Source organism: Sporothrix brasiliensis, assembly GCF_000820605.1.
Source record: "Sporothrix brasiliensis 5110 chromosome Unknown Cont13, whole genome shotgun sequence".
NCBI lineage: Eukaryota > Fungi > Ascomycota > Sordariomycetes > Ophiostomatales > Ophiostomataceae > Sporothrix > Sporothrix brasiliensis.
In genome coordinates, this window is record NW_024467132.1 from 534,188 (window position 1) to 559,837 (window position 25,650).

The window sequence follows — 25,650 nt, forward strand, 5'->3', positions numbered from 1 at the left end:
TTGACAGGTTACGGGGGCGGACGCATGTCTTCCATGGAGACGAATGGGGCCGTATTGCATCTCATTGGCTTGACCGTATGCAGAACGTTTGCTCTCTGCCGTATTCTCTGTCTCCTCGGTATCCATCGCAGGTCATACGACGTGATCGCCCAATGTCCCTCACGACGTGTAGGGTCCAAATACGCGGGCGATGGAGCCATTTGGAAGGCCGCAGACGGGGAAACTCGAAGAGAAAAGATGGATTGCTTGGCCCCATCGACCGCAGGTGGCTACAGGTGTCTCGAACGACTTGACATCTCAACCGTCTTCATGCTTTGCTTGGGTTACTGTGACTCCTTCCCATACTCTCCGTCTTTCCGGAGGCAACCTCGCCGGCACCCTGGTTTGCCGTTTGTAGAAGAGACAGGTCGACGATTGCATGAATTGTTTGGCTCACGATGCCCGGAAAAGGGCAAATGGAAACTGATATGTCCATCTTATTCCATCCTCTAGTACGTCTTGCAAGTCTTCTAACCCGGATCTCTCTCTCTCTGTCTTTGTCCACTTTTCCTTTTACTTCTTGTCCCCCCATCTCATTTCTCCCACGGGTTTTGTTTTTTGTTTCCTTTTCTCTCTTTTTGCCTATTTACTTGATTTTCTTGCCTCCCGAGCTTTTTCGAACTTTCCTACCATCACTTTAGTCACCAAGGACGATGATTTCTTGCTTGTATGCCTTTTGTTTATGATACCGTGACCACTCTACATCACCACTACGTTTTATATCTACGAATCTCTCAACAGCATACACACTCCTAATACGCCCTCCATACTCGGAATGGCGAGACAAAAGTGCCACATGCGGTGGTGGCCAGCTGCAGTTTGGCTGCCACTGCTTCTCGCAGCAGCAGCTGGTCCTGCGTGGGCAAATAGGGGACTCGATATAGATACAGGCACTAGCAAAGCCCTGGTAGCACCAAGGATTCCAGGACCCAGCGACGGCAGCCGTGACGGTGGCAGCGGCGACAACGTGGTCGAGTTCTTTCGCCGACTGGCCGCGCCGCTAGCCGCGGCTGCTGCCGAACCGAACATCATGGCCGCCGACGCCGACGAGCAGATACAGCAGATGCTGCAGGCGGTTGCAAGGAGGGACGAGATGCGCAGAGCGCAGGGAGAAGCAGAAAGAGACCATGCAGCACCCGCCAATGCCGCACGCCAGCCGCGGCAAACACCACCACCGTCGCTGGCCCGCCGCCAGGACAACAGCGGTCAGATCCAGGCTCTGAGTGCCCAGATCCAGTCCATCTCCCTCGTCGCGTCGTCCATCAGCCAGGCCAGCCGCTCCGTCTCGCAGACGTCACAGCAGCTCGCCCAGCAGGTCACCCAGCTCTCGCAGTCCACCGACCGCCTCTCGCAATCCATCAACCAGCTGCAAAACTCGGTCCAGCAGGCCCAGCAGTCGGCCCAGTCTGCACAGGACGCGTCCCGGCAGGCCTCGCAGTCTGCCTCGCAGGCCGTCTCCAGTGCCATTTCGAGCGCCGAGAGCAGCGCCAACGCCGCCATCGCATCCAACATGGCCAGCCTTACCAGCAGCGCGTCGGCCATCATCGCTGCCGCCAGCGTCAGCGCGGCCAGCCTTGCCAAGGCGGCTGCGTCGCAGGTGCAGTCGGCGCAAGCGGACGCGACCATTGCGCGCGCCGATGCCGCCACGCAAGTGCAGCAAGCGCAAGGCACGGCCGTGTCGGTGACGCAGGCCGCCCTGGCCATTGTCGGCGCCTTTGTCGGCTCCTCGCTGTTGACCATTCTCGCCTTCTACCTCGTCTTGCGCTACAAGACGAACCGGAAACGCCGCCGGACGCGCCTCATTGCCACACGCGGTGAAATTGGGTACCCAAAACAGCAGGGAGGCGACGGCGATGGCGACGGCGATGGCGACGGCGGCAACCGGGGCACCTATGGCTACCCAATCGATCTCAAAGACCCGCCGCGGCCGTCTATGACGGGCGCCAACGCTGATGGCGACGGCTTCGACGAGAAGCGTCCTGAAGCAGCGTACATACGAGGCATGTCGGGCAGAGGTGCTGGTACGACCAACACGACCAACAAACCTGGCGCAGGTGCAGGTGCAGGCGCTGGTGGTGATGTCGGTGCTGGCTTTGGTTTTGGCGCCTTTGGATCGGGCAGTGGCAGCAGTATCAGCATGACCGGCGGTCTCCCGCAAGGGCCATTCGGACGGAAAGGCAGCGGTGGAGCAAACAACAACGGCAACAACAACGGCATCAATGGACGCTCGTCCTTCTCCCTCTTCCCAAAGACACCAACGGGCGAAACGGGGCCGGCCAACAACGCTGTGCCAGCGTCTCAACAAGAGCAGACGCAGCAGCCGGTGGTCTCCCCGTCCATCTACGCCACGGGCACCTCGACCATGACCAACACACTGAACCGCTCCAACACCACCACAAACAACCCGACGCGCGCACAGCCGAGCCTACAGCAATGGCTGCGGGAAGGCACCGTCAGTCCCTTTGCCACGCTGAAGCGGGACAGCCGAGAGGTGCGTGCCGCCGGCAACGGTAGCAACGGTAGCACCGGCAACAATGCTGCCGCCGGACCTATCGGCCTGGCCAGCACGACGGGCGGTCCCCTCGAGCGGAAGCAGCAGCAGCTACGCGCTATGATGAAGCGGTCCATGGGTGTCGGCGGTGTCAATGCTGGCGGCGGCGGACGTGTGATGCGCCCGGGCGGTTCGCTGCCTCTGCGAGACAACTGAGTCGGCTCTTTTCCATTTGCTCTTTCATTGTTTTCTTTCCCTGTTGCTTTTCGGGAGTTTCATTTTGATGGATTTGGGGCGCAGCATGGTAATGGAAGCGAGCGAGCATGGCGTTGTCGGCGGTTCGATGCATTTTCTATTCTTTTCCCGTCTACCAATCCTAGTCAGTAATGTCAATAAACACTCAAGTACCTTTTACCTGTAGCTCGCTTCGTCCTTTTTCCCTTTCACACAAGTCGACGACCCACAGCCACGCTTTGCCACGTGGAAAATACCACCGGCAAAACCGAACTCAATTTGTTCGGATGCATCTTCGTACTCCGTACGTCGTACGTCGCAGTCGTGTAGAGGTCACGGTCTCGTATTGACAAGCAAGCATGTCGTATACTCTGTGCTGTTTATGCTGGGCATCGTATCTAGGAGGATCGCATGCTATGTTCTACGCATCCTGGAGCTTCCAGCCCTCTGTCCACTCATCACGCCATCTGTCCGCGGACCATTGCCGAAAGAGGAAGCGACGTGGGGAGAGGCGGTCGGCTAGCTGTTTATCCTTGGCAAGACGCATTCCCGGCAAGCAGGAAAGAGGTAGGCTCACATGCGAGCATGCGTTTTGACCCTCTCTCCTCTCCCCTCTTTCCTCTCTCACTTTATCCTGATTCTTGCTGCCGCTTTACGATCTGGCTGGTAGGTTCTTTCCCGCTCTGTTGTGACTGTTCATGGGATATCTCTCGCTCCTTCCCATGCTTCGCCCAAGCCTCTCACCTGTTTTTCTCGTCTGCCTGCTCTTCCCAAATGGGGAGGACCGCACCGGCAGACCGGGTGTTCCTGCTGCTAACGGCACCATTGGTTGCCTTGTGCGAACACTGCCCCACTCCCCCTTCTTGCCTTGTCGCCCGTCCCCATTTTCAGCACCACAGGAACGGTCGCCGTTGTAGTTTTCACTCTGCAGCTTGCAGGGATATGAGGGGGCAGCGTGGGCAGGGCAGTTTTTCACATCGGGAACCTGCCACTGCGAACGTAACTCCATACAAATGCTGGTGGGAGCAAACAAGCCAGGCACACCCCGGTACGTTGGCTCATTAGCTCAAATAGGTGGCTGACTTGGTTTTACGCTCGCTCCTGCCCCCTGCTCAGAACGTCACACATGCGCCTTCCTCTGTGTGTTATTGTGGTTGGCTGGCACCTGCCGACTGGTAAAAAAATGGGTAGGAGGAGGGAAAGAGAGAGCGAATGGGAAAATGAATGATGGAAGGAGCCAAGGACAAGAGCCTGTTGCGAGGGCAATGAGGAAACGAGGCCTATACCACCCCAGGCCCACGGCCCCCCCTTCCCTAGCAGTAAAAGTCGAAACGAGAAACAAATGCATCGTCCAGCGTACTTTATCAACTGAAGCTACCTACCTGACCTTTTCGACAGAGATGCACATTGAATGATTTCGTTGACCATCCACGCGCAGCCTGCGACGCCTGTTTCTCATCGACCGCTAGCCCCTGGCTGCCGAGCTCTGGCAAACCCGTCATCAGGCCAAATGTCAAGCCACACCTGATTTGCGCCTGCAGCGTCCATCGACGGCCGCTTCCCCCATCTACAGCAGTACAGAGAACAGGGCGAACGAGACGGACGGGGGGACGATCGAGCAGACAACCGACGGCATACTAGGCAGGGCGAGAAAGAGGAACAGCCACACTCTTTGCTTCCCTTGCCAGCGAGCGCTGCAATTACGATAACAGCCGCGGCCCGGTTGACGTGTGTCAGTGTTTCGGAGGAACATCAAATCAGGCCAGAACCACAAAGACCTGTCTCTCTCGACGTCAGAAGCAGCCACACGACCAAGAGGCAACAAGCAGCGACGCAGACAGCACACCTATGCCTTGAGCGCTCGCCGACATCGCCATTCACCATGGATATGCCAATGGACCCGTCCGCAGAGTCGGCGTCCGCTATTCGGGATGCCTTGGGGCTCCATGTATCGCAGCAGCCACAACAGGACGGCACAGCACATCCGACCGGTTCCGACCTGTCGTTCTACGTCTTTGAGCAACAACACCAACACGATATGCATCCGCCTGGCACGGACGCCGGTGGCCTGGTGGCGCCGGACGGTACCACGTCCCATCGATCGTTTGCCGGCGACGACACGTACGCGGTCTGGTCCCAAGATCCGATGGACCTCGACTATGACCCTGAACTCGCGTCTTGGGTGAGCTCTTGGGATGCGCCGCCGCCTCACCAGACTGTCAACACCTCGCACCGGCAGCAGACACCTGCGCTGGCTCAGATGTCGCCAACGATACCGTCGCAGCACCAAAACCTGAGCCACCAGCACCACCATCAACAGCTACAGCAGCTACAACAGATGCAGCCCCCCCAGCGGCCTCTACCTCAGCAACCGCTGAGCCAGCAGCGACAGCAACAGCATCAGCATCAACTAGCCTTGCGCGACCAGCTGCCCGTACTGCAGCAACATCAACAGCAGCAACTGCCTCAGCAACAGGAACAGCAGCAGCAGCAGCAGCACCAATTTCAACAGTTACAGCACACGCAGTCATTCTCTAGCAGCCAAGCTTCAGTTGCGTCGTTTGAGATCAGCTCTTTGCCATCCAACTTTGCAGACCCCGACCTGAACAAAACTGGCAAGATAATGGGGCCCGACGACTTCCTCTTCCCGGACGACGAAACAGCGGCTGTGCTCTCAAACCAGGTCCACACCACGAATGTTCAGCAGAACACTCACCAGGGCCCATCGATTCTCCCATCCCCAGCTGCCGCCCAGCCTTCCGGTGCACAGCTGGCATCCGCCGCTGGCCTGGACCTCAACGAGCCTGCGACGCTGGAGCTGTACGATGACTTGCTCATCTTTTCGCGCGGCAGTCACCTCGCAGGTGACAAGCTGACATTCGACAGCTGCGATGCGGCCAAAGAAGCTGTGCTGCACCGTCTGGCTCTGAAGTTCAAGCTCAGCTACAGTTACGATCCTGTGCAGCGGAAGGCCGTCATCTGGAGATCGTCAGTTTTTGGGCCTGTAAACTACGAATCAACTCCGGCCATTGTTTCGCAACCACCGACCGTACCATCACAACTGGCTCCCCAGCCGACACCAACGTTCGCGAGCGACATACGCTCCGCACCCCCCGCCTCGCCGGCCTCCGCCGCACCGCCACCTGCGACGCCTGCCGTACCTTCGTCTCTCGGCCCACAGCCGGCAGGCAGCGATGGCAGCCCCCCCAAACGGCCTACGATCACCCCGCCCGTCATTTTCCCCCTTGTGCAACAAGACACGAACACAGTCGGGCTGTCTGTCGGCCTCACGCCACCGCCGGCCCGGCGGCTGAGCAATGACAGCAGTGCTGCTGCCTCCGTTGTGTCATCTCTGGCTCTGCCTGGTCAAGGGTTCCCTGGCGAAGACGACAAAACCCACCAAGACACGCCGTCGCTTGGTGACCGCCTGTCGAGCAGCTGGAGTATTTTTCATTCCGGCATATCGTCGCGGCGACCGCGAGGCCGCCGGGGTCCTCTCAGTGCAAAAAGCCGCAAAGACATCAAGGACCTGGAATGGGCAGGTGGTGCGTGTTGGCGATGCAAGATTCTGCGCCGGAAATGCGACCCAGGCATTCCATGTAAGAATTGCCCTGCTCCCGATCTCCGCGAAGACGCCCCTCCGTGGCCACTGATTGGCTGTCGGCGCGGTAACCTGCGCGAAGCAATGCCACCACAGGTGCTCTGCACCAAGTCCCGTTCCCTTCTTGCGTCTTGCTCTCACAAGATGCCAGCCATCCTGGCGGCAGAGAACGTCGTCGACGACCTGACAGGCGGCCCGCCACCGGGACAACCCGACGTCGTGTCGCATTGCTTCCGTGAAGCCGAGATGCAGTGCTTGTCCGACAACAAACTTGTCCTAGACAACCCAGCCCTTTTCCTGCGGACGCACGGCCACTCTGTTGCCGCACATCACTTCTCACAGTCCATTCGCAATGGCCGGTACAGAGCGAACGAGTCTCTCAATGTCACCTGCCAGGCTCATGAGACGTCCTCGACCTACTCAGATCTCATCTCAAGCATCGCCTGGGAGCTGGCCGACAACAACGAGTGCCTCAACGTATTGGAGATCGAGTCGGTTGAGAGCTTCATGATGCTTTTGGAAACAGCATGCCTCTATGAAGTGGAAGTCGGAAAGGTAAGACGCCGCAAAATTGGATAATGTGGTCTGCTGTGCCTGCTGTCATTGCTAACCTCTCTTTTTTTCTTTTCTTTTTGTTGTAGTCTCCGATGGTGTCCCTGTCCTTGGTGTGTCTTCGCAACTGCCTCGATGCTTTACGACTGAACTCGGCTCATATCCTCGATGCTCGCCTCCACAGCACGTGCCAGAGTGACCGCTGCAGTATCAACTGCCTCCGGGAGCTGGCCAACTGCATCGACACGTACATCGAAGAGCTGTCACTGCTGATGTTCCGCAAAGTCAACTTGCGCGACCGCCGGTGGTGGCTTTCGACATTTTACAGTTTGTGCATCCAGGCGTACGTTCGCCGTGCCCTGCTTGTCATCGAACAACAATTGCTGTACCCCGACTCGGACGACGCCGACGTCCTCTACAGCAGCCAGTATCTCCATCTCGTGACGGTTCTCTTCATTGCGGTTTCATTCCAGTACGACCCGCTCGTGTCCAGCAGTGGCGGGCTGCAGCTCCAGCAATCGCTTCTGGCCGAAGAGGACGGGGCGTCATCCGACATGTTTGTTCCGGATCGGTATTTTGCCGCCGGTCGCTCTGCCTGCGCGGTCCATATCTGGTTGGATGAGGGCATCAAGTCGTCATACCAGTTCCTGACACGTCTACTCAACATCGGATCACTGGATTTCGACATGGGCCAGGTTGACGGTGGGGCAGGTGCAGGCGGCGATGTCAATATGGAGGGCTCCGATGCGGTGTTGCCATTGCGGAGACTCCGTGGCATCAAATCCGAATCGTACTCGGCGTACTCGAGCCCCAATTCTTCAACGACGAGCTTTGCAAGCTCCTTGTCGGCGCCTCGGTCTACAACGGGCGTGATCAGTCCGCCATCGTCCGTCGGCCCGATGTCGTCCGCGTCGTCGCCGCGCACGTCCCTGCTGATGACCGAGCGACGCAGCAGCATCGGATCGCTCCCGAGCCGATTGTCTGCAGCCTCGTTCCCGTCCTTCAATCCCGGTACCATTGCAGCGACTCCCATTACTTCTCTGCCGCTCCCATCGAAGCCAGGCAAGGGCGCCACCGTGTCGCATGGAAAGGCCGGTTCCATCGTCTCCGAAAGCGGGTGCAGCAGCGTCGGAAGCACCGCAACGGCCACAAATGTGCTAGCACCCAGCGGCGATGACAACACCAGCGGTGCCGCGGCTAGTGGCATGACCGTTACTGACGACGAAGGGCAGCTGGTCTGCACGTGTTGTCCGAAACGTCCGCAGCGCTTCAACACGATGGAAGAGCTCAAGGTGCACCAGACGAAGAAGCCACACATTTGTGCGTTCTGCGGCCGCCGGTTCAGCCGCATGAACGAAGCCGAGCGCCACATCACCACCATTCACCTGCGGCCGTTTTCTTGGTCGTGCCGCCGCCTCGCGACGCCCTTGCTGGCATTCCAACGGGTGAGCGACGGCACAACCACATACGATGTCTGTGGCTTCTGTGGCCGCCAGTTCCAGCGGCCGGCGTCACTGTCGTCGAACAGTGGTGGAGACAGTGTGGCCGGCGCCAACGACAAGGCCGCCCATGACCAGGCCCTGACATTGCATATCGAGATTGACCATAAGCTGCATGACTGCAAGGCCAGTGCCAAGAAGTTCTACCGCGAGGACATGTTTGGCCAGCACCTGAAACTGTCTCACGCCGCTGAGCCCGGGGTCTGGCTCAAGTATCTTGAAAATGCGTGCAAGGCCGAGGAAAAGGAAGCTGGCATCCAGCCGACTCTCGCCGCATAAGTGGCACTTGGCAGCACATATACAGCAGTACATGACCCTTGCGTTTTTCTGTTTTCCTTTTGGACGTTATTGTTCTTTCATTTCTGTGCTTTCTTCTCGCTTGCACTCCCTAGGGATCACCCATTTTCTACCACTTCTTTTCCATGTACTGCAAGTTAAAATACCCCATACTCGAATGATACGAAATGAATACAAGGATGAGACGATAATAACTTTTGTTTGAACGAATGTGAAGTGTTATGAATGTAGTATGATATTGCACGAGTAGTGACCTGGTACGATAATGGCTTCAAAATACAGGATTGTGGCAGTCAAAGCAAGCTAAAGAAACAGCTCTCGGGTGAAACCCAGGTTGTTCCGATAAACAAAAAGAAGAAAAAAAGAAAAAAAGCATCCATTCCAAACTCCTGTCTGTACATAAATACCTCATAAGAGCCAAATGGTAACGATTGCCACGATGTGGTCGGTGTATGCGTGTGTTCGAAACCCAGCCAATAAAACACCGGGGTATAAAAAAGTCCAACAATAATATGGGTATCAAAAGAGAGCCAGAATCAGAGGGTATATACCAAGACGGGTTGATAAAACGATTCGACGAGTAAAAATATGGAAAAGAAAGGAAGCTTCATGATATGCCAAATGGGGGACATTGGGTGTCCAGATCGTGACGGGAATAAACTTAGATATGCTCCCGCGGGTCGACGGGGTTGAGTCCCAGGTCGGCCATGATAGCGTCATCGTCCTCTCCGGGGTCGCGGTTGACAATGGTTGACCGGACGCGCTCTGTGCGCGTCGCAGGCTCGCCAGACTCGACGTCCGCTGCACCCGCTGCAGAGGTGCCAGACGTTGCGGCCGCCGCGTTGTTGCCGGCGCTGCTTCCATTGCGCAGCTCCCAGCTGCCGACGCGCTCGTGGCCCACGCCCGTTTTGGAGACGGCCACATCGGCGTCGGCCATCTTGCGCTCGCCGCCCTTGAAGCCGCCGCTGCCAAAGCTGAAGCGCTTCTTGAAGATGCCCGACTTATCCGTGCCATTGTTGCCGCCGTGGCTGCCGCGACGGCCGCCCGCGAAGAAGAAGCGGAGGCCCCCAAGGAGCATGGCCGCCAGAATCGCCAAACCAACCACGGCCAGCGTCACAAGCGCCCCGATGACGCCTGCGACGGCGGGCGCCATGCCACCGCTCTGACTCCGGAGGCCTCCGCTGCCGCCGCCCGACGACCCGGAGCCACTGCTGCAGCCGTCGCCGTAGCCAGCATTCTCCAGCATGCCGGGGCAAAACACGCTCACACCATCGCAGGTGTCACACCAGACGGCCACCGAGTCGAAGCCGATGCCCTGCATGGCGCTGGCAAACGCAGAGTACGGGATGTTGACCTGGGTGCTGTTGAAAATATCATACGAGGTCAACTTGCTGTCGGCGTCGGTGTCCGGCACGTATAGGAAGCGCACGAAGAGGTCCGACGGGCCCGGGTAGACGGTGTTGTTGGCCACGGTCGAGTCGTTGGCCGACAACGAGTACAGCTCAAAGACCATGGCGCCGCCGTTGCCAGGGAGAGACTCGAAGACGGCGAAATCGTCTCCGCCCAGGAGGCCGGACAGGGCGAAGAAGGCCACAAAGGGCTCAAAGGAGCCGAACATGAGGCTGAGCTTGTTGCTGGCGCCGCTGTTGAGAATGTTGCCGCGGAAAAAGTTGACAACCTGCTGCGCAAGCATGCGACCGGTCACGGCACGGATCATGTCGCCGGTGTACTTGCCCGAGACGGTCAGATTGGCATTGAGGTCGCGCTGCTGGGCGGAGGCAAAGATGCGCAGGTCCTCGAGCAGGGAGGCATTGAGCGCGTTGGCGACCTGGGGATCGTGGTTGTACATGTACGCGGCGTAGTCGTAGAGCTCGTAGGCAAAGTAAAAGTTGGTGTTGGTCTCGGAGAAGACGGTCTGGAAGAGCGTGGGCCACAGCGACTGGTACAGGCCGAGCGTGCTGTTGTAGAGCGTCGCGGCTTCGTTGTTGTTGTGGTAGTCGATGGCCGACTGCTGGTACAGGGTGCAAGCCAGATTGCCCTGGATCCACGAGGAGGCCGGATCCTGCAGCGACGCGGTGGTGACAAGCGGGTACTGGTAGCCGTCGAGCGGGAAGTTGACGAGGGCGCCGTTCGCAAGCACAGCCGCCGAGCGGCCGCCGTTGTCGTAGGCGTACTCGTGGGTCTGCGGCGGGTAGAGGCCCTGCATAAAGGCGAGCGCACCTGCGGCAACGTAGCTGTCGCCGGTGCTGAGCACCGTGACCTGGTTGGTGTCCAGCGCATTGCTCTCGAGTCCGTAGACGGGGAAGTCGGCGGCGGAGCTGGCGTTCGCGGTGCCCTGGAGCACATAGCGATTGCGGAACGCCGTGCCCTGGCTGAACATCTGCTGGGCGCCGAGCGGCGTCAGCTCCGGGCTTGTGGGCCCGACCAGCGGCGTGCGCTCGCCGTACATGATAAATGCGACGGCGGACCACACGGTGATGTCCAGCGCCATGGCCGGCGTAGCAGCTGTCGCTGCCAGCAGGGCAAGCAGGAGGCTCTTCGGAAGCGTGAAATGGGCGGCCATGGTTTACAGCGAGCTGGCCAGTGTGTGATGGGATGCGATGCCGTCAATTCGAGAAAAACACGTATGCTGTTTTAGAATACATGAAAGATAAGAGAAAAGAGGAACAGGCGCAGGGAGCAGAGCACAAGACAAGATGAGGAGGGGAAGTGAGGAGCGCAAGGATCGAAGCTCCCGTGCGGTCCGAGATCAGACAAAGAGCACAGACGAGCACGAGACAACAGCACGGGGGAGTGACAGAGCCGGCCGTAAGATAGCTCGTCTAAGCTGTGATCGCCCACCTGCAGCAGCTCAAGACCAGATAGAGCGTCATTGTTCGCTGGGAGTGGCAGCTAGTGACTGGTCAGGCGAAGCCATTCCGAAGACAGTCGGCTGGTATTTGCAGGGCTAAGGCTGAGCTTGTTTGGCCGGCTCGGCTGAGCTGTGTCATCGCACGAACCCATCGAGACAAGGGCCGCGCCTGCAGAAAGACCTGCCGAAAGAAGTGCGCTGGGGTGGCCGAGGATGGATGATGCTGCAACGGTTGGTGCTCTTTGTCTGTTGGTGTGGATGAGTAAAAGAGGAGAAGAAGAGGGCGAAGAGACAAACAGTGGTACTAGAAGGTGCGTGTAAGTGGAAGGGACTCTCCACAGCAGAGCTCCAAAGCAACGGTGCAGAAAACAGTGGGGCGCTGCACGGGAAAGGCAAGACCAATGTTGCTGGCGGGCGCTGGATGGCCCTAATTGGTGGGGGGTGGACACTACCCGCCGTCGGCGCCTTCCTCGCTAAACCTTCTTTCGTCCTTTTGTTCTTATCTTTTTATCTGCCTGCAATGCGCCAGGTTGGGCCTTCCCAAGGTGTCTAGTGGCTGACTTGGCGTGATGGTTGCAGTTTCCTTGTCATACATTTCTGGAAGGTATGCTCCAAAGTGCGTGCCCTCTGGATTACCCAATACGTCACCCGCGCCTTCCTTTATTACCAGTCTCCCAGTGTACGGAGGTGGCAGGATGCATGGAAAGGTAGCAGCGAGGGGCATGTGATGGGCGGTGGGGGTCGCGGGGTCGTTTTGTCAAAAAGGGAAGGAAGGTGTGAAGAAAGTGAAGAGTGCCGCCAGGGAAGGAGCAATGAAAAGAAAGAGAAGCATGTAGAAAAAGAACAAAAAGAGCGGCTGAAAAGGACAAGCAGAACAACTGGTACTCACTTGGCCCCCTCACCGCCAACCTCATTCTGAGCACGTACATGCTTCACTGTTTGTACCATCCAGGCGTACTATTGCATGCTGCAGGGGCCCCGCGGCGCACTGCTGCATTCTGCCAAGGAAGGAGGGGCGCGAGCAGTGATGGAGGCTGGATAGCACAATGACGTGAGAGGGGAAGGTGCCAAGCAGCCACATTAGTGTGTTCGGCTGCCACATCTTCGGAAGCAGCGCCCGCTTCGGTGACAGGGCGGCATTTACCAAGGGTTCTTGGAGATTTCAAAGAACAAGGACAGAGGACACACAGGACACAGGACACAGGACACAGGACACAGCTGCATAGTATGATTGGATGGAAATTCATTGTATCGTCCTCCGGTTCGTCCCTGTCTCATATGCACAAATCACGGTGAGCAGGACAGCCAAGGGTGCAGTATGTGATAAGAGGCGTTTTCTGCATGCAGTATGCACGCCGTCGGCCTCAAAGAGACAGAGCCAAAACATGTGGCCAAGTGGCATCGCCCTCCTAATTGGTTCTCTCTCTCTCTCTCTCTCTCTCTTTTTTGGGAGTTCATTGAATCTAGCCAAGCAATGAGTGTTTTGCACTTGCCAGACTCTCCAGCCATATATGCTAGAAAATGTGAAAAGAAAAGCAAATACGATCCCCAAACGAGAAGAAAGTAAAGCACTGAGTGTCGAACTTGAACTTCTCGTCACGCTTGGATCCGCTGTATCGTTATGCAACCCTCATCCACCGTTCTAAGTCCAAATGGAATAAACAAATAGGAACTGTATCCGACATAAGAATGTGTGTTGAAGATTAACGAGATAAAAAGGGGGAATAGGGGAGTGGGAGCAGGATATGACGATGGAAAAGGATGCTGGAAAGAAAAAAGAAAGCCGTCAATGTTGAAGATGACAGGGTTTACGGAGCAGACAGCTCCTCGTCCACCTGCTTCTGGACCAGGGCACTGACAGCCTTCCAGTCGTTGGCCACCGTCGAGACGCGGCGCTCCTTGTCCTCGAGGCCAATGAACTCGGCCGGGCGGACCTGCTTCTCAAAGTCAAAGCCGGCCTCGTCCTTCAGAGCGGTGACGACAGCGCCGGCAAACTTGGCAGGGTGCGCCGTCGACAGGGCCACGTGCGGCACGCTGGGGCTGGTGCGGCCGATCGAACGCTCGGCGGCCGTGAACCCGACGGCAGTGTGCGGGTCGAGGATGTAGCCCTCGGAGCCGTTCCGGTACGCAGATTTGATGGTCTCGAGCGTCTGCGCGTCGCTGACGCGCTCGCTCTCAAACGTCCGCCGCGCCGTCTCGAGCACGTCCTTGTACACGGGGCCAAAGCCGCCCTTGGTCTTGAGGTCCTTGAGCCACGTGGCGACTTCCTGGCCGGCCTGCTTCTTGTTCCACGCGTCGTCCATGCCCGCGGCGGCCGCGAACTCGTACGCCAGGAACCACAGCAGGCGCTCAAAGTTGCTCGACACCAGGATGTCCATGGCCGGGCTGAGCGTCTCCTTGACGCCGTCCGCGTGCGCCTTGGCGCCGTCGACGGCCAGGCCACCGGCACCGTTCGTGCCCGCCTGCTGTGCCTGCTGCTCGCGCTGCGACAGGGGGTGCTTCTCGTAGCGGCCCGTCTTCCAGAACCGGTCGAGGATGTCGTTTTCGTTGGTGGCAATGACAAGCTTGTCGACAACCAGGCCCATGCGGTGCGCAAAGTAGCCCGCCAGGACGTCGCCAAAGTTGCCCGTGGGCACGACGAAGCGCACCTTGTCGCCGACCTTGAACCCCTCGGCGGCGAGCGGGCCCTGCGTGAGCTTAAAGTACGCATAAAAGTAGTAGGTGATCTGCGCGAGGATGCGTGCAAAGTTGATGGAGTTGACGGCGCCCAGACGCAGGGCCTTGTTGGTCGCCGGGTCGGCAAACAGAGCCTTGACAATGTCCTGGCAGTCGTCAAAGGTGCCCGTCACCGCAAGGTTGTGCACGTTCTTGTCGGGCACGGTGGTCATCTGGGCCTCCTGGATGGGGCTGACGCGACCCTTGGGGTGCAAGATGAACACGGACACGTCCTTCTTGCCTCGCAGGCCGTAGATGGCCGCGCTGCCCGTGTCGCCCGACGTGGCGCCAACCACAGTCAAGTGGTGGCGGTCGCGGCCCGTCTTGCCCTCGTTTTTCCGCACAAGGAAGTACTCAAACAGGTTGCCGAGGAACTGCAGCGCGACGTCTTTGAACGCAAACGTGGGGCCGTGGAACAGCTCCAGCAGGTACAGGTTGTCCTTCATGTGCACGAGCGGCGTGACATCCTCGGTGCGGAATGTGGAGTAGCTGCGGTCGATGATGCCTTTCAGATCGGCTGGTGGGATCTCGGACGGGGAGATGTAGAGGGACATGATGCGGAAGGCCAGCTCCTGGAACGACAGGCCGGCCCAGCTTTGCCAGTCGGCCGCCTTGGGGATGTCCTGCGGGATGAACAGGCCACCGTCGGAGCCGAGACCCTGGAGGACCACCTCCTCGAAGGAGAGCTGAAGGGGGGAGGGGTGTTAGCCAAACGTCGAATTGGTCATGGACGAGACGCAATTGCGGCAAACGACGCGGTGGTGCCATGCGCACACCGCTCTGCAGCGTACGAAGGAAGCAAAACATACATCCTCATCCTCGCCGCGGGTCGACAGATACCGCTGCGACGCCGTGTGCGTCTTCTCCGCCACGCCGTTGGACTGGCCGGACATTGTGTCTAGCGCGGGGTTGGGGCGAGAGGGAGGAGGTCCGGGGATATGCGGAAAGGAGTCGGGAGTGGGTGGTAGATCAGAACAACGACGATGCTGATGTCGATGTCGATGTTGCAAGAGGTTGCAGTCGGCACAAAAGAGCGAGTTGCTTTTGTGGTGCCGGAAGGAAGGAGGAGGCAAAGTGCAAGCCGGAAGCCAGAGGCCGAAATCCAACTGAGCAGCGAAGGAAGGAGCGCCGGGCCAAAACAAAACTTTTCCGTTCGGCTTGTGTTGGCGCCCACTAGAGTGCACTTTGGTGTATTTGGTCTCTTGGTGTATTATTTGACACACGCCGGCTTTCGGCGCTAGAGAGGCAAAGCACTGTGAGTCAAAATGACACCGACAGGGTAAATACCGAATATTGAATTGAAAGGGAACACTATTACGACGTATATTTTTACGACATATGAAGCATGAGAAATAGAGGGGCGGCTGGTCGTGCAAAGCTCTTTCCGCGCTGGTGGATTGGCCCCTGCCGTTTGAGGCACCGGCAAGGAGGGGCGAGAAAGAAGGAGCGACTGACGACAGATGACTGGCAAAGGCACTCCGTAATTACCTGCTACGCATGCTCACGTTGCGATGGTTAGGCGCGCTGACTGGCCAGGTGACACCGTAAAAGCTGGGCTTCTCGTATTGTGCATGTTGTGCGACACTGGAACAGGTCCGTCTCCCTACTCACAGTACGGTGTACAACAAGCAACCGGCAAACCTGGACGAATGGTTCCTGATTTTATTCGCTGTTGGGTGCCTCGGAAGTGAAACGGAGATGTGGCAGCTGGTGACAGCTGACAAAATATGTGGGTCTTTCTTATCGCACACCTGCCACGCTTATCGGAATCGGACGGCCCCAGCTGTCACAACGGCCAAGACCTCCAAGCTGTCCTTTTGCTCTGGTTGTCGCTGTCCTTTTGTCTCGACGTCAGACCGCAACCCTCCATCGCGGCGCAAACAGCACTCGATCGTCGGCGGGATATTTCTGGAATCAGGCCAGATCATACCGTGAGAACTGCACCTGAAACCCTCCCTCATTCCCGTTTTCTTTATTATTTTTGCATTGCCTCTTTTTTTCCCTCCCTCACTTCCTTAATTGTTTTATTTTTTTTTGTTTTTCATTTCAGGTCTGTGTTCCTCTTCATTGTAGGTTCGACGACAAAGGCCGGGCTTGCTCGTATTCTTTTGGCCTCCTCTGACTGCATTGGCCGTCTTGTACTGGCCGTTGTGCCTCCAACGCACTGCTCAGCGTCAGTCAACAACGTCCCCCCTCTCCGTCCATCACAGCCCCTCTACTACTATGGCAAGACGCACAATATCCTGGCGGCTCGCATTTGCGGGCCTCTTCCTCTTTGCCTGCCACGCCCTCGCTGCGTCGGCCGTTCTCGGTGTCGACCTCGGCACGGAATACATCAAAGCGGCGCTCGTCAAGCCCGGCATCCCCCTCGACATTGTCCTCACCAAGGACTCGCGGCGGAAAGAAATCTCCGCCGTTGCTTTCAAGACGCCACAAGGCGGGCCCAAGGCCGGCGTCTACCCCGAGCGCGCATACGGCTCCGATGCCATGGCCCTGGCGGCCCGCTTCCCCGGAGACGTCTTCCCCAACCTCAAGGCCCTTCTTGGCCTGACCATGGACGGCAGCGACGACGCGAATGCTGTGATCCAAGAATACGCCGCTCGCCACCCGGCTCTGAAGCTCGAGGCCGCATACAGGGACCGCCAGACCGTTGCACTCAAGAGCGGCGGGGCCTTTGTCGACAGCGAAGACGCCTGGATGGTCGAGGAGCTGCTGGCGATGGAGCTCAAGAGCGTCCGCCGCAACGCGGAGGCGCTGGCTGGTCCTGACACGTCCGTGCGTGCCGCCGTCATCACTGTGCCTCCGTTTTACACCGCCGACGAGAAGCGGGCCGTCGAGCTCGCCGCCAACCTCGCCGGCCTGCGTGTTCTCTCCCTCATCAGCGACGGCCTCGCCGTCGGCCTCAACTACGCCACCAGCCGCCAGTTCCCCAGCGTCCAGGAGGGCGGCAAGCCCGAGGTGCACATGGTCTTTGACATGGGCGCCGGCTCCACCAAGGCCACCGTCTTGCGCTTCCAGAGCCGCTCCATCAAGGACGTGGGCAAGTTCAACAAGACCGTCCAGGAGGTCGATGTGCTGGGCAGCGGCTGGGACCGCACGCTGGGCGGCGACGCTCTGAATGCGCTCATCGTCGACGACATGGTGGCCCAGTTTGTGGACAGCAAGGCCGCCAAGGCCGCGGCGATCACGGCTGCGTCAGTTCAGACCCACGGTCGCACCATTGCCCAGCTTGCCAAAGAGGCCGAGCGTGTCCGCCACGTTCTGAGCGCCAACACCAACACGGCCGCGAGCTTCGAGGGCCTTTACAACGACATCGACTTCCGCTACAAGATGAGCCGTGCCGATTTCGAGGCAATGGCCGAGGCGCATAGCGTGCGTGTCAACGCCGCCGTGCAGGACGCCCTGCGCATGGCTGGCCTCACCGTGGCCGATCTGGACTCGGTCATCTTGCACGGCGGCGCAACCCGCACGCCGTTTGTGCAGAAGCAGCTCGAGCAGATCTTTGGCGGCTCCAGCAAGCTGCGCACCAACGTCAACGCCGACGAGGCGGCCGTGTTTGGTGCCGGCTTCCGTGCGGCCGAGCTCAGTCCCAGCTTCCGTGTCAAGGAAATCCGTGTCGCGGAGGGCGCCGTCTACGGCGTGAGCATGAAGCCTGCGAGCACCGACGCTGCTGCCACCAACGTCATTCCCGAGCGCCAGATCTGGGTGCCAACGTCACACATCGGCCCTGCGGCTTCCAAGGAGGAGCTCGTGTACGAGCTGGGCGAGGACAACAAGGCCGAGGCCTCTGTCGTATTCTATCAGCACATTCCCGGTGCCGATGGTCAGCTCGTTGCGTCGGCCGTCAAGACATTTACGACCAGCAACCTGACGGACACGTTTGACAAGCTCGTGGAGAAGCACGCGTGCGAGCCGAGCACCATCCAGTTTAAGCTCGGCCTTCGGCTCGGCCTTGAAACTGGCGAGGTGGAGGTCGTCAAGGCTATTGCTGAATGCGAGGCAGAAGGTCCCGAGAAGGAGAGCCTCATGGATGGTGTGAAGAACCTGTTTGGCTTTGGCAAGAACAAGGACCAACAGCCCCTCAAGGAGGGCGACGAGGCTTCCGAGACCGAGGAGGCGAATGCCTCGAGCTCCAGCTCGTCAAGCAGCGCCTCGAGCAGCAGCAGCGGCAGCAGCAGCAGCAGCAGCAGCACGACCTCTTCCTCCACTACCAGCTCCTCGTCTACATCTTCCTCGCCGACCCCAGCCGCTGCCGATCCCAGCGAGCCGGCTAAGAAGGTGCCGGTCGCCATTCCCATCAAGTTTACCCTGGAAAAGGCCGGCACTCGTGCCCTGTCTGACAGCGAGATGCAGACGGTAAAGAAGCGTCTGCAGGCGTTTGATGCGTCTGATCGCGCCCGTGTCCAGCGCGAGGAGAGCTTCAACCAGCTCGAGGCCTTTACCTACAAGGTGCGCGGCCTGCTCGAGAGTGACAGCTTTATCGCCGCGTCGACGCCCGTGGAGCGGGCCACGCTCGAGACAATGCGTGGCGAGACCAGCGACTGGCTTTACGACGGCGGCGTCGACGCCACGCACGAGGAGCTCAAGAAGAAGTACACGGCCCTCAAGACGCCCGTCGATGCCATTGAAACGCGCATCGCCGAGGCCGAAAAGCGCCCGGCTCTTATTGCCGGCCTCCGTGAGGCTCTGGCGCAGAGCCGCGAGTTTGCAAACTCGATTCGCGAGCGTATTGTCGAGTATGAGGCGTTCCACGCCAGCAAGTCGGCAGCGGCAGCGGCTTCGTCGTCGTCATCGTCATCGTCGACGATGACCTCGACTGCGGCCTCTACATCAGAATCGCCTGCCACTGAGGCCGACTTTGACGACCTCGAGGACGACGAGCCCCCAGTCGTTGCCGAGGCAGCCACTGAAGAGGAGCCCCTCGAGGACCGCGGCCCGATCCCGCCCATCTACACACATGAGGACCTCAAGGAGTCCGACGAACTGTCCGCCTCCATTGCGTCATGGTTGGACGAGAAGGAGGCCGCGCAAGCGAAGTTGGGCCCTACGGACGACCCGGTGCTGACGGCCAAGGAGCTGCAGGCGAAGCGCGACCACCTGGACAAGGTTGGCATGGACCTGGCGATGAAGGCCGTCCGCAACTTTGAGAAGACGCAGAAGAAGAGCGGGAGTGGAAGCAAGTCGAGCAAGTCCAAGAAGTCGAGCAAGACCAAGACGGCGACGGCGACGACCAAGAGCGAGAAGACGGCATCGACGTCGTCTTCGTCGTCCACGTCTTCGTCTGCAGAGGCCAAACCATCACAACAGGCCGCACAGGATGAGGAGATCAAGCACGAGGAGCTGTGAGTCGAGGAGTGCGTCCTATTTCTGTTCTTGCAAGGCATAGCTTTTTGTATTTATCCTTCTCAAGCATGCCCCGTAAAGGCCCCAAAAACCCCATAAAAAGAGAAAAAAGAAGATACCATTTTGCATCACATCCGTCTATGATCGCCAAGGAAGGGTCAAACAAAACGAAACACGGCAGCAAATAATCGTAGCACAGCCAAGCAACATTGTGCTTGCCTCTTCCTTGGCATGCAGGAAAGCGTATATAAAAACACGGTAGGGATTGTGAACTTTACTATTTGCATCTGTTTGTGTTTTACTTTGATATGTTTTATTGATATGATTTTGTTGACTTTTATGTTTCTTTTTTAAAAAAATGTATATATATATATAAATGTACACACTTCTAACAGAAAATCCAGACGACTGAGAAGGCAATCAATATTATAAATAACTCCGACTTTCTCCTACTGACACTGACGTCTTGTCAATGCCGTTCGAGACACTATAGATATATGGCCAGAGTTGTTTCTCGCTGACTCTGTTCAACGAGATTGTTCTCCTTCTGTAGAAAATTAATGAGGCCGTCGTGCAATTACAAACGGAGCACAACAAACCGAGCACCACCAGAAACAACCGAACACGACAGTGACATTGACAAGACACAAGAACACAAGAGAAGGAGAAACAAAGAAACGAGACGCGCCCAGAACGTACAAACACTGTGGCGGCCACAATGTCGTACGGAACACAGACGAGACACAGTCGACCAACGTGCGTATGAAGGAGACATTTGCGGGGAGGTGCATCTGATGGTTCACTTTTACTCTCTAGCATCTAGGCCTGGTCTCGAGCATCACCAAAAATGGGAGATTGCGTAGCTGCCGCGGTAACGTGTACTACGCGGTCCGGTGCAGAACTGAGAGACACGTCCACAGGCCAAGGCATCGCACACGCACAAGCTGGCCGAGGAAGGAACGATAAACGAGCGACGCGTACCTTCCCAGAGTGCGCCGTTTGCAACCCCAATCGTGCTCTTTCTTCGCCTTGAATATGGAAGACCAGTTCTGGCCAGATGGGGAAGCTGCGGCCAGCCTTAAAAGCCGTAGTCGTGCCTCGCACCTTCTTCTTCTTGTTTGACTGACAAGGCCTTGTCGTCCTCCTTTCCTGTCAAGACGCTTTCCATCCCTTATTTTGTTGCTTCTTTTACTCCTGCAGTTGTTCTCTTGTTACTACTTGATTTTGCTTTCTGCCTCTCATTTCACCCATCTAGCCACTGTCTGGCCATTGACTGCTTACAATCCTTAATTGTGCTATTTATCGTAAGAGGCCCGTTCAAACGCCGCTGTTGACCTCGCTGTCGTCATTCCTAATCCCTCGACTGAAAACGCGGCATCTTCTTTCATACATTCTCGCTATATCTACTTGCTCAGCATGCGGTACTCCTTTTTTGCGTCGTTGGCGCTCCTGCTGCGGACCGGTACCGTACTGGCAAAGCCAGTCCTTCATGATATCGCAAGTAAGGATACCAGCTCGCACATGTAGCTCGCGTTTCAAGATCTTGTACTTACTTATGATGTGTCCGATGCAGTCGATAAAACCCTCAATGCCCGCTACGGCCCTGTCAACATCGCCAACAGGGCAACGTTCGCAGTCGACCTTGTCCGCAACAATGATTATCGCAGGAATGGCGCAGCCGAGCTTGCGTGGACCTACGCCAAGTACAACAAGGACCCGGCCGGCGTGCACACGAATGGTAACGACCGTCTGTCCTCGGGCCCCATCGGTGCCTACAACCAGACCTACGACCGCGAGTACCTGAGCCCGGTCTACATGGGCGAGCCTGGCCAACTGTGCTGGCTCGACATCGACACGGGATCTGGAGACCTGTATGCTTGATGATGAAAACCGGGATAATCGTTGCTTTTGTATGAATGCTAGCCTTGCTAATACGCGTGTTTACTTGCTAGTTGGCTCTTCAGTTCCGATACGCCGAGCTTCTACTTGGACGGCCAAGAAATTTACCACCCAGAGAAGTCCCGTACGTCTGTCGACGTTGCCAATGCTAGTTGGTCCATCACATATGGCGACGGAAGCTACGCCGGTGGCGGTATTTACCGCGACTCGGTTCGCATTGGCAATGTGACTCTGCACAATGCGACGGTCGAGTCGGCTACGGCTGTTTCCCGCAGCCTGACGACCGACCCCGTCATGTCTGGCATCTTGGGTCTGGCCCTCAATCATTCGAGCACCACGTACCCGCAGCAGCCGACTCTGCTTGACGCTCTCCGCCCCGTTCTGGAGGAAAACCTGTTTGCGGCAGATCTCAAGTACCAGGACGTCGGCCAGTACCACTTTGGCTACATCAACCAGAGCTCCTACACGGGCGACATAACTTGGCGTACGGTGCTGCCTCATTCTGGATTCTGGGAGTTCTATATCCAGTCGATCCACATTGGCGGCGACAACGTCTGGCGCATGCACAACTGGCCCGTGGTGGCGGACACGGGCACCACGTTGCTCCTGCTTCCGACGGACCTGGTCGAGCTATACTGGTCCTTTGTGCCGGGCGCGTACATGAGCGACGTGTACTACGGCTGGGTCTTCCCTTGCAATGTGACCTTACCCGTGCTCGACTTTGGCTTTGTCGACGACCACTGGAACGCGACGATCCCTGGTCATTACTTTAACTTCCAGAACGTCAGCGACGCGCTGTGCTACGGCGGCATTCAGGACAGTATGGAGCCGTTTGGCATACTGGGTGACGCGTTCCTCAAGGCACTGTACATGATCTTTGACATGGGCCATTCTCGCGTCGGACTCGCCTCAAAGAAGCTTTTGGCGTAGATGGAAAACGGAGAGCTGTTTGTGGGTTGAAATGGGGTCGTCGACGATGATGGGGCCAACTTTGGAGATCGGAGGCAGGTGAACCCTTTATATGGGAGGGAGGGGGGAAGGGGTCTCTCGCTCTTGCCGCCTTTTCGGGTTGTTTTGCTATTTTTGTTTTCACACATTTGTCGAATATTCGTCTCATGTGTATCTCTCAATCTTGTCTTTTGACCCTTTTGAGTCAATCATCATTTAATGGCCGCGAACCACGAACAGCTTCGCGAGTCGAGGCTTTCTATGTCCTCTGGAGTGTGCCTCTACCGTTTGATTGCCGTTGGAAAATTTAACCGGGCCGTACCGTGCCGTACGTTGGAAGATGCACGACATACTATAACGGGCCTCTGTTGCAATTCTGCGGACATCCATTTCACCTATGTTCCACTTACAGGGATCTTACGCGCATATGTAACGATATTTGAAGACGGCAGACAATGGCAAGGGAGATTATGATAGTTTGCTGCGAGACTATGAATGTGCGATACTAGTTCAGTATGTCTCTATATATGGATATGGCTATGGGATATGGCTCCAGATGCACGCAGAAAGTGACCAAGTGAATTGTAAATGGTAAACAGCATATGGCGGAAGGATGTGGCCAAAGTGCAAAGGAGGGAATAGGGAATCGTGACGGGGGTTTGGTATTGAGACAGGGGATGACAAAGAAAAAACCAGGAAGAAAAAAAGTAGACATCCCCGATGCAAATATTAAACAGATGTATGTAAACAAATAGTGGCGCTAAAAGCAGGAGACGCCCGCCCCGCGGAAGTGAGATATGTCGCTGTCCAGCGGATCGAAAACTGAATCTGGTAGTCAGGCGTCGTTGTGGTTGTACAGTTGATTTCAGGTCCGGTCCGTGTGATGACAGAATACGTCAAGACGAGTTGTATGTGCGTGCTGTCGTTGTCTAGTAGCGGTCGCCATCACCGTCTGTCAAGTTGCACGAGTTAGTCACGCGGCACTCTTTCAAAAGCCTAGAGCCTAGATCCTCCAAGAAGCTTGGCTCGCCTCTGCACCTGACAAAAGAAAGCTCACCCTCACTGCCAACGGGGGTTGGCGGCAAAGCGCCCGGCACAGCCTGCTGGCTTGCGCGTGCCGTACCTGGCCGGCTGCTGCCGTACTTCTGTGCGTCCACCTGCTGCTGCTGCTGCTGCTGGCCCTGCTGCCGTTGGCGGTGCTCCAATGGCCGTGGTGTAGCGCTCTGGGAGTGGGTGTCGGCGCCCGAGGGACCGCCGGTGTTGGTGTTGGCGTCCGCAAAGACACTGTTGATGGAGGGACGGGCGTTGCGGGGGCTTGTCGGCGACGCGCCGGCAGCGGGGTTTTTGTTCTTATTGAGCATAGCCTCCATTTCGCGAATGCGCGCCTCGAGGGCCTCAAGCTCGGTGGTCTGGCTTGTGACCTGCTGCTTCCTGGACGTGGGACATTGCGAGTTAGCGGGCACACCAACATACGTATCGAGGGCATCAAATCTCAAATAAAGGAAGCCAGAATCAAGGAGAACACAATCACGCATAAACAGATGATTTATGCGTTGTTGACGCTTTCGCTGGTGAATCTGCAACAGGGGAGGGGAAACGAGGGGGCCACATTCTCACCGCTTGTCAACCTGCTCATCCAGGTCTGCAACACTGTTCTCGATACGGAAGATGTCCATAAGCTCGAGTGAGAAAGAACGCGCAATCGTTCTGTGCGGTTAGCGACTGAAAGAAAACAAGACATAAAGGCTGTATAAATCGGGCAGCATGGCAACATACGACTGGGGCCGGCGGCCGTTGGGCTTCCAGTCACGATCGAGTTCTTCGTCAGACATTGTGGGCGGCGATACTGATAGGGGACAACCGGTTGGTCAGGGGTCGTCGTCGCAGACTAATGAACGGTTCGTGTTGCGTGCAGAAAGAGAAGCTGGCGATATCGGTGAGGAGATGTTTGCTTAGGCAAGAGAGTGGGAGAGAGAGAAGAGAGGGAAATGGGAAAGTGGAAAAGGAGAAAACGAAAAGAGAAAGAACGAAATAAGGAAGGAAAGGCTGAGGACGAGAAAGGAAGGGAGTGTCGGGGGCAGGAGAGCAACAGGGAGCAACGAAAGGTGCGTTGTGTAAATATGGGGGTGGGGTGGAAGGAGTGATACAGGCGACAGCTCAGCGCCAGCCAAGCCGCAAAATGGGAGCAAATCTTGTTCGACACGCGCCCTGTAACGGTACTACTTCGCAGTGTCGGTGGTGACAACGGGCGACAGCTTTCACTGACGAGGAGCGAGGCAAGGGGTTCCCCACTTTTGCGGTCCAGCTTGGACGCTGCTTTGATTTGCACCCGCCGCTAACAAAAAGGGAAATGGAGACGCTACTGGTGTAATTAGCAGACATTTCGAGCAGTGTAGCAACTTTAGCAGTTTGCTCCTTTTTTATGGAGAGACGAAGAGCCCACCGTGCCCAGGTCATAAACAGTTCCCTCTAGTTTGCACATAATCCAGGCGTCATAATCAAATTTCAGCCCGTTGATCATCGTGGAGAAGGGGACAAAGTAACAAGAACGACTAGCGATCGATAGACGACCGAAGAGAAAACAGAACCAAAAGAAGAGCATAACTGGCACGGGCTGAGACCGACACGAGGTCGTCTGGGCATGTGCTGGACGATGTGTCTGGAGACTGGGCACGGGCCATACAGAGTAAGTGAGCAGAAGACAAAGACAAAGACAAAAGAGTAGACAGAGACAAGTGTGGTGACATCCCTTCACCCAGTACAGCGGTCGTGAAAGGACGTGCGCGCGTGTCTGCCCCTATTGGAGAATTTGATATCAGCCCCGTCCCTCCGTATTCGAGACGATCTTCGGGAAGATGCCAGGCTGGGCCCAATCCAATCTCCTTTTGTGTTTTGTTAGGCATTATGGAAGAAGGCTTTGAGGGCCCTGTCCACATTGTCAGTAAAGCTTCTGCTGGCACGCATAAACTGCCCCTGTTCTGGGCCCCTGGCCTAAGCCTCAACAAACCAGGGTTTCCGTCTTTGTTTTGCTTCGTCGCAATCAAACTTACGCATGCGAGCATTCTCCCAGTCGATCTTGCGTCTGTCATTCGCACGTTTCGTGTACGCTTCTTGTCCATGGCTGTTGCAAATGATGTGACTTTTGTCCCTGTGAGACTTGTGATGTATTACGGTACTATGA

At 57.1% G+C, this 25,650-nt stretch overlaps 7 protein-coding genes across 7 annotated transcripts; 4 read left to right on the forward strand and 3 right to left on the reverse strand.

The window, feature by feature from the left end:
- Window positions 1-814: 814 nt before the first annotated feature.
- On the forward strand, window positions 815-2,746 carry SPBR_03449 (uncharacterized protein; the record flags this gene model as incomplete). The annotated part of the gene is made up of 1 exon (XM_040761740.1): window positions 815-2,746. One exon carries the CDS (start codon window positions 815-817, stop codon window positions 2,744-2,746), a length of 1,932 nt encoding a protein of 643 aa, XP_040623164.1.
- Window positions 2,747-4,646: 1,900 nt separating this feature from the next.
- Window positions 4,647-8,695, forward strand: SPBR_03408 (c2h2 finger domain containing protein; the record flags this gene model as incomplete). The annotated part of the gene is made up of 3 exons (XM_040761699.1): window positions 4,647-6,309; window positions 6,517-6,920; window positions 7,007-8,695. 3 exons carry the CDS (start codon window positions 4,647-4,649, stop codon window positions 8,693-8,695), a joined length of 3,756 nt encoding a protein of 1,251 aa, XP_040623165.1.
- A 679-nt stretch (window positions 8,696-9,374) lies between these two features.
- Window positions 9,375-11,276, reverse strand: SPBR_03450 (histidine acid phosphatase; the record flags this gene model as incomplete). The annotated part of the gene is made up of 1 exon (XM_040761741.1): window positions 9,375-11,276. One exon carries the CDS (start codon window positions 11,274-11,276, stop codon window positions 9,375-9,377), a length of 1,902 nt encoding a protein of 633 aa, XP_040623166.1.
- A 2,096-nt stretch (window positions 11,277-13,372) lies between these two features.
- Window positions 13,373-15,172, reverse strand: SPBR_03458 (threonineeeee synthase; the record flags this gene model as incomplete). The annotated part of the gene is made up of 2 exons (XM_040761749.1): window positions 13,373-14,965; window positions 15,089-15,172. The coding sequence occupies 2 exons, from the start codon at window positions 15,170-15,172 to the stop codon at window positions 13,373-13,375; spliced, it is 1,677 nt and encodes a 558-aa protein (XP_040623167.1).
- Window positions 15,173-16,502: 1,330 nt separating this feature from the next.
- On the forward strand, window positions 16,503-19,625 carry SPBR_03415 (hypoxia up-regulated 1; the record flags this gene model as incomplete). Its single annotated transcript, XM_040761706.1, has 1 exon — window positions 16,503-19,625. The coding sequence occupies one exon, from the start codon at window positions 16,503-16,505 to the stop codon at window positions 19,623-19,625; it is 3,123 nt and encodes a 1,040-aa protein (XP_040623168.1).
- A 1,413-nt stretch (window positions 19,626-21,038) lies between these two features.
- Window positions 21,039-22,451, forward strand: SPBR_03484 (aspartic proteinase; the record flags this gene model as incomplete). The annotated part of the gene is made up of 3 exons (XM_040761775.1): window positions 21,039-21,123; window positions 21,196-21,493; window positions 21,587-22,451. 3 exons carry the CDS (start codon window positions 21,039-21,041, stop codon window positions 22,449-22,451), a joined length of 1,248 nt encoding a protein of 415 aa, XP_040623169.1.
- Window positions 22,452-23,398: 947 nt separating this feature from the next.
- On the reverse strand, window positions 23,399-24,301 carry SPBR_03522 (uncharacterized protein; the record flags this gene model as incomplete). The annotated part of the gene is made up of 4 exons (XM_040761813.1): window positions 23,399-23,421; window positions 23,527-23,900; window positions 24,087-24,176; window positions 24,246-24,301. 4 exons carry the CDS (start codon window positions 24,299-24,301, stop codon window positions 23,399-23,401), a joined length of 543 nt encoding a protein of 180 aa, XP_040623170.1.
- Between the last annotated feature and the right edge of the window lie 1,349 nt (window positions 24,302-25,650).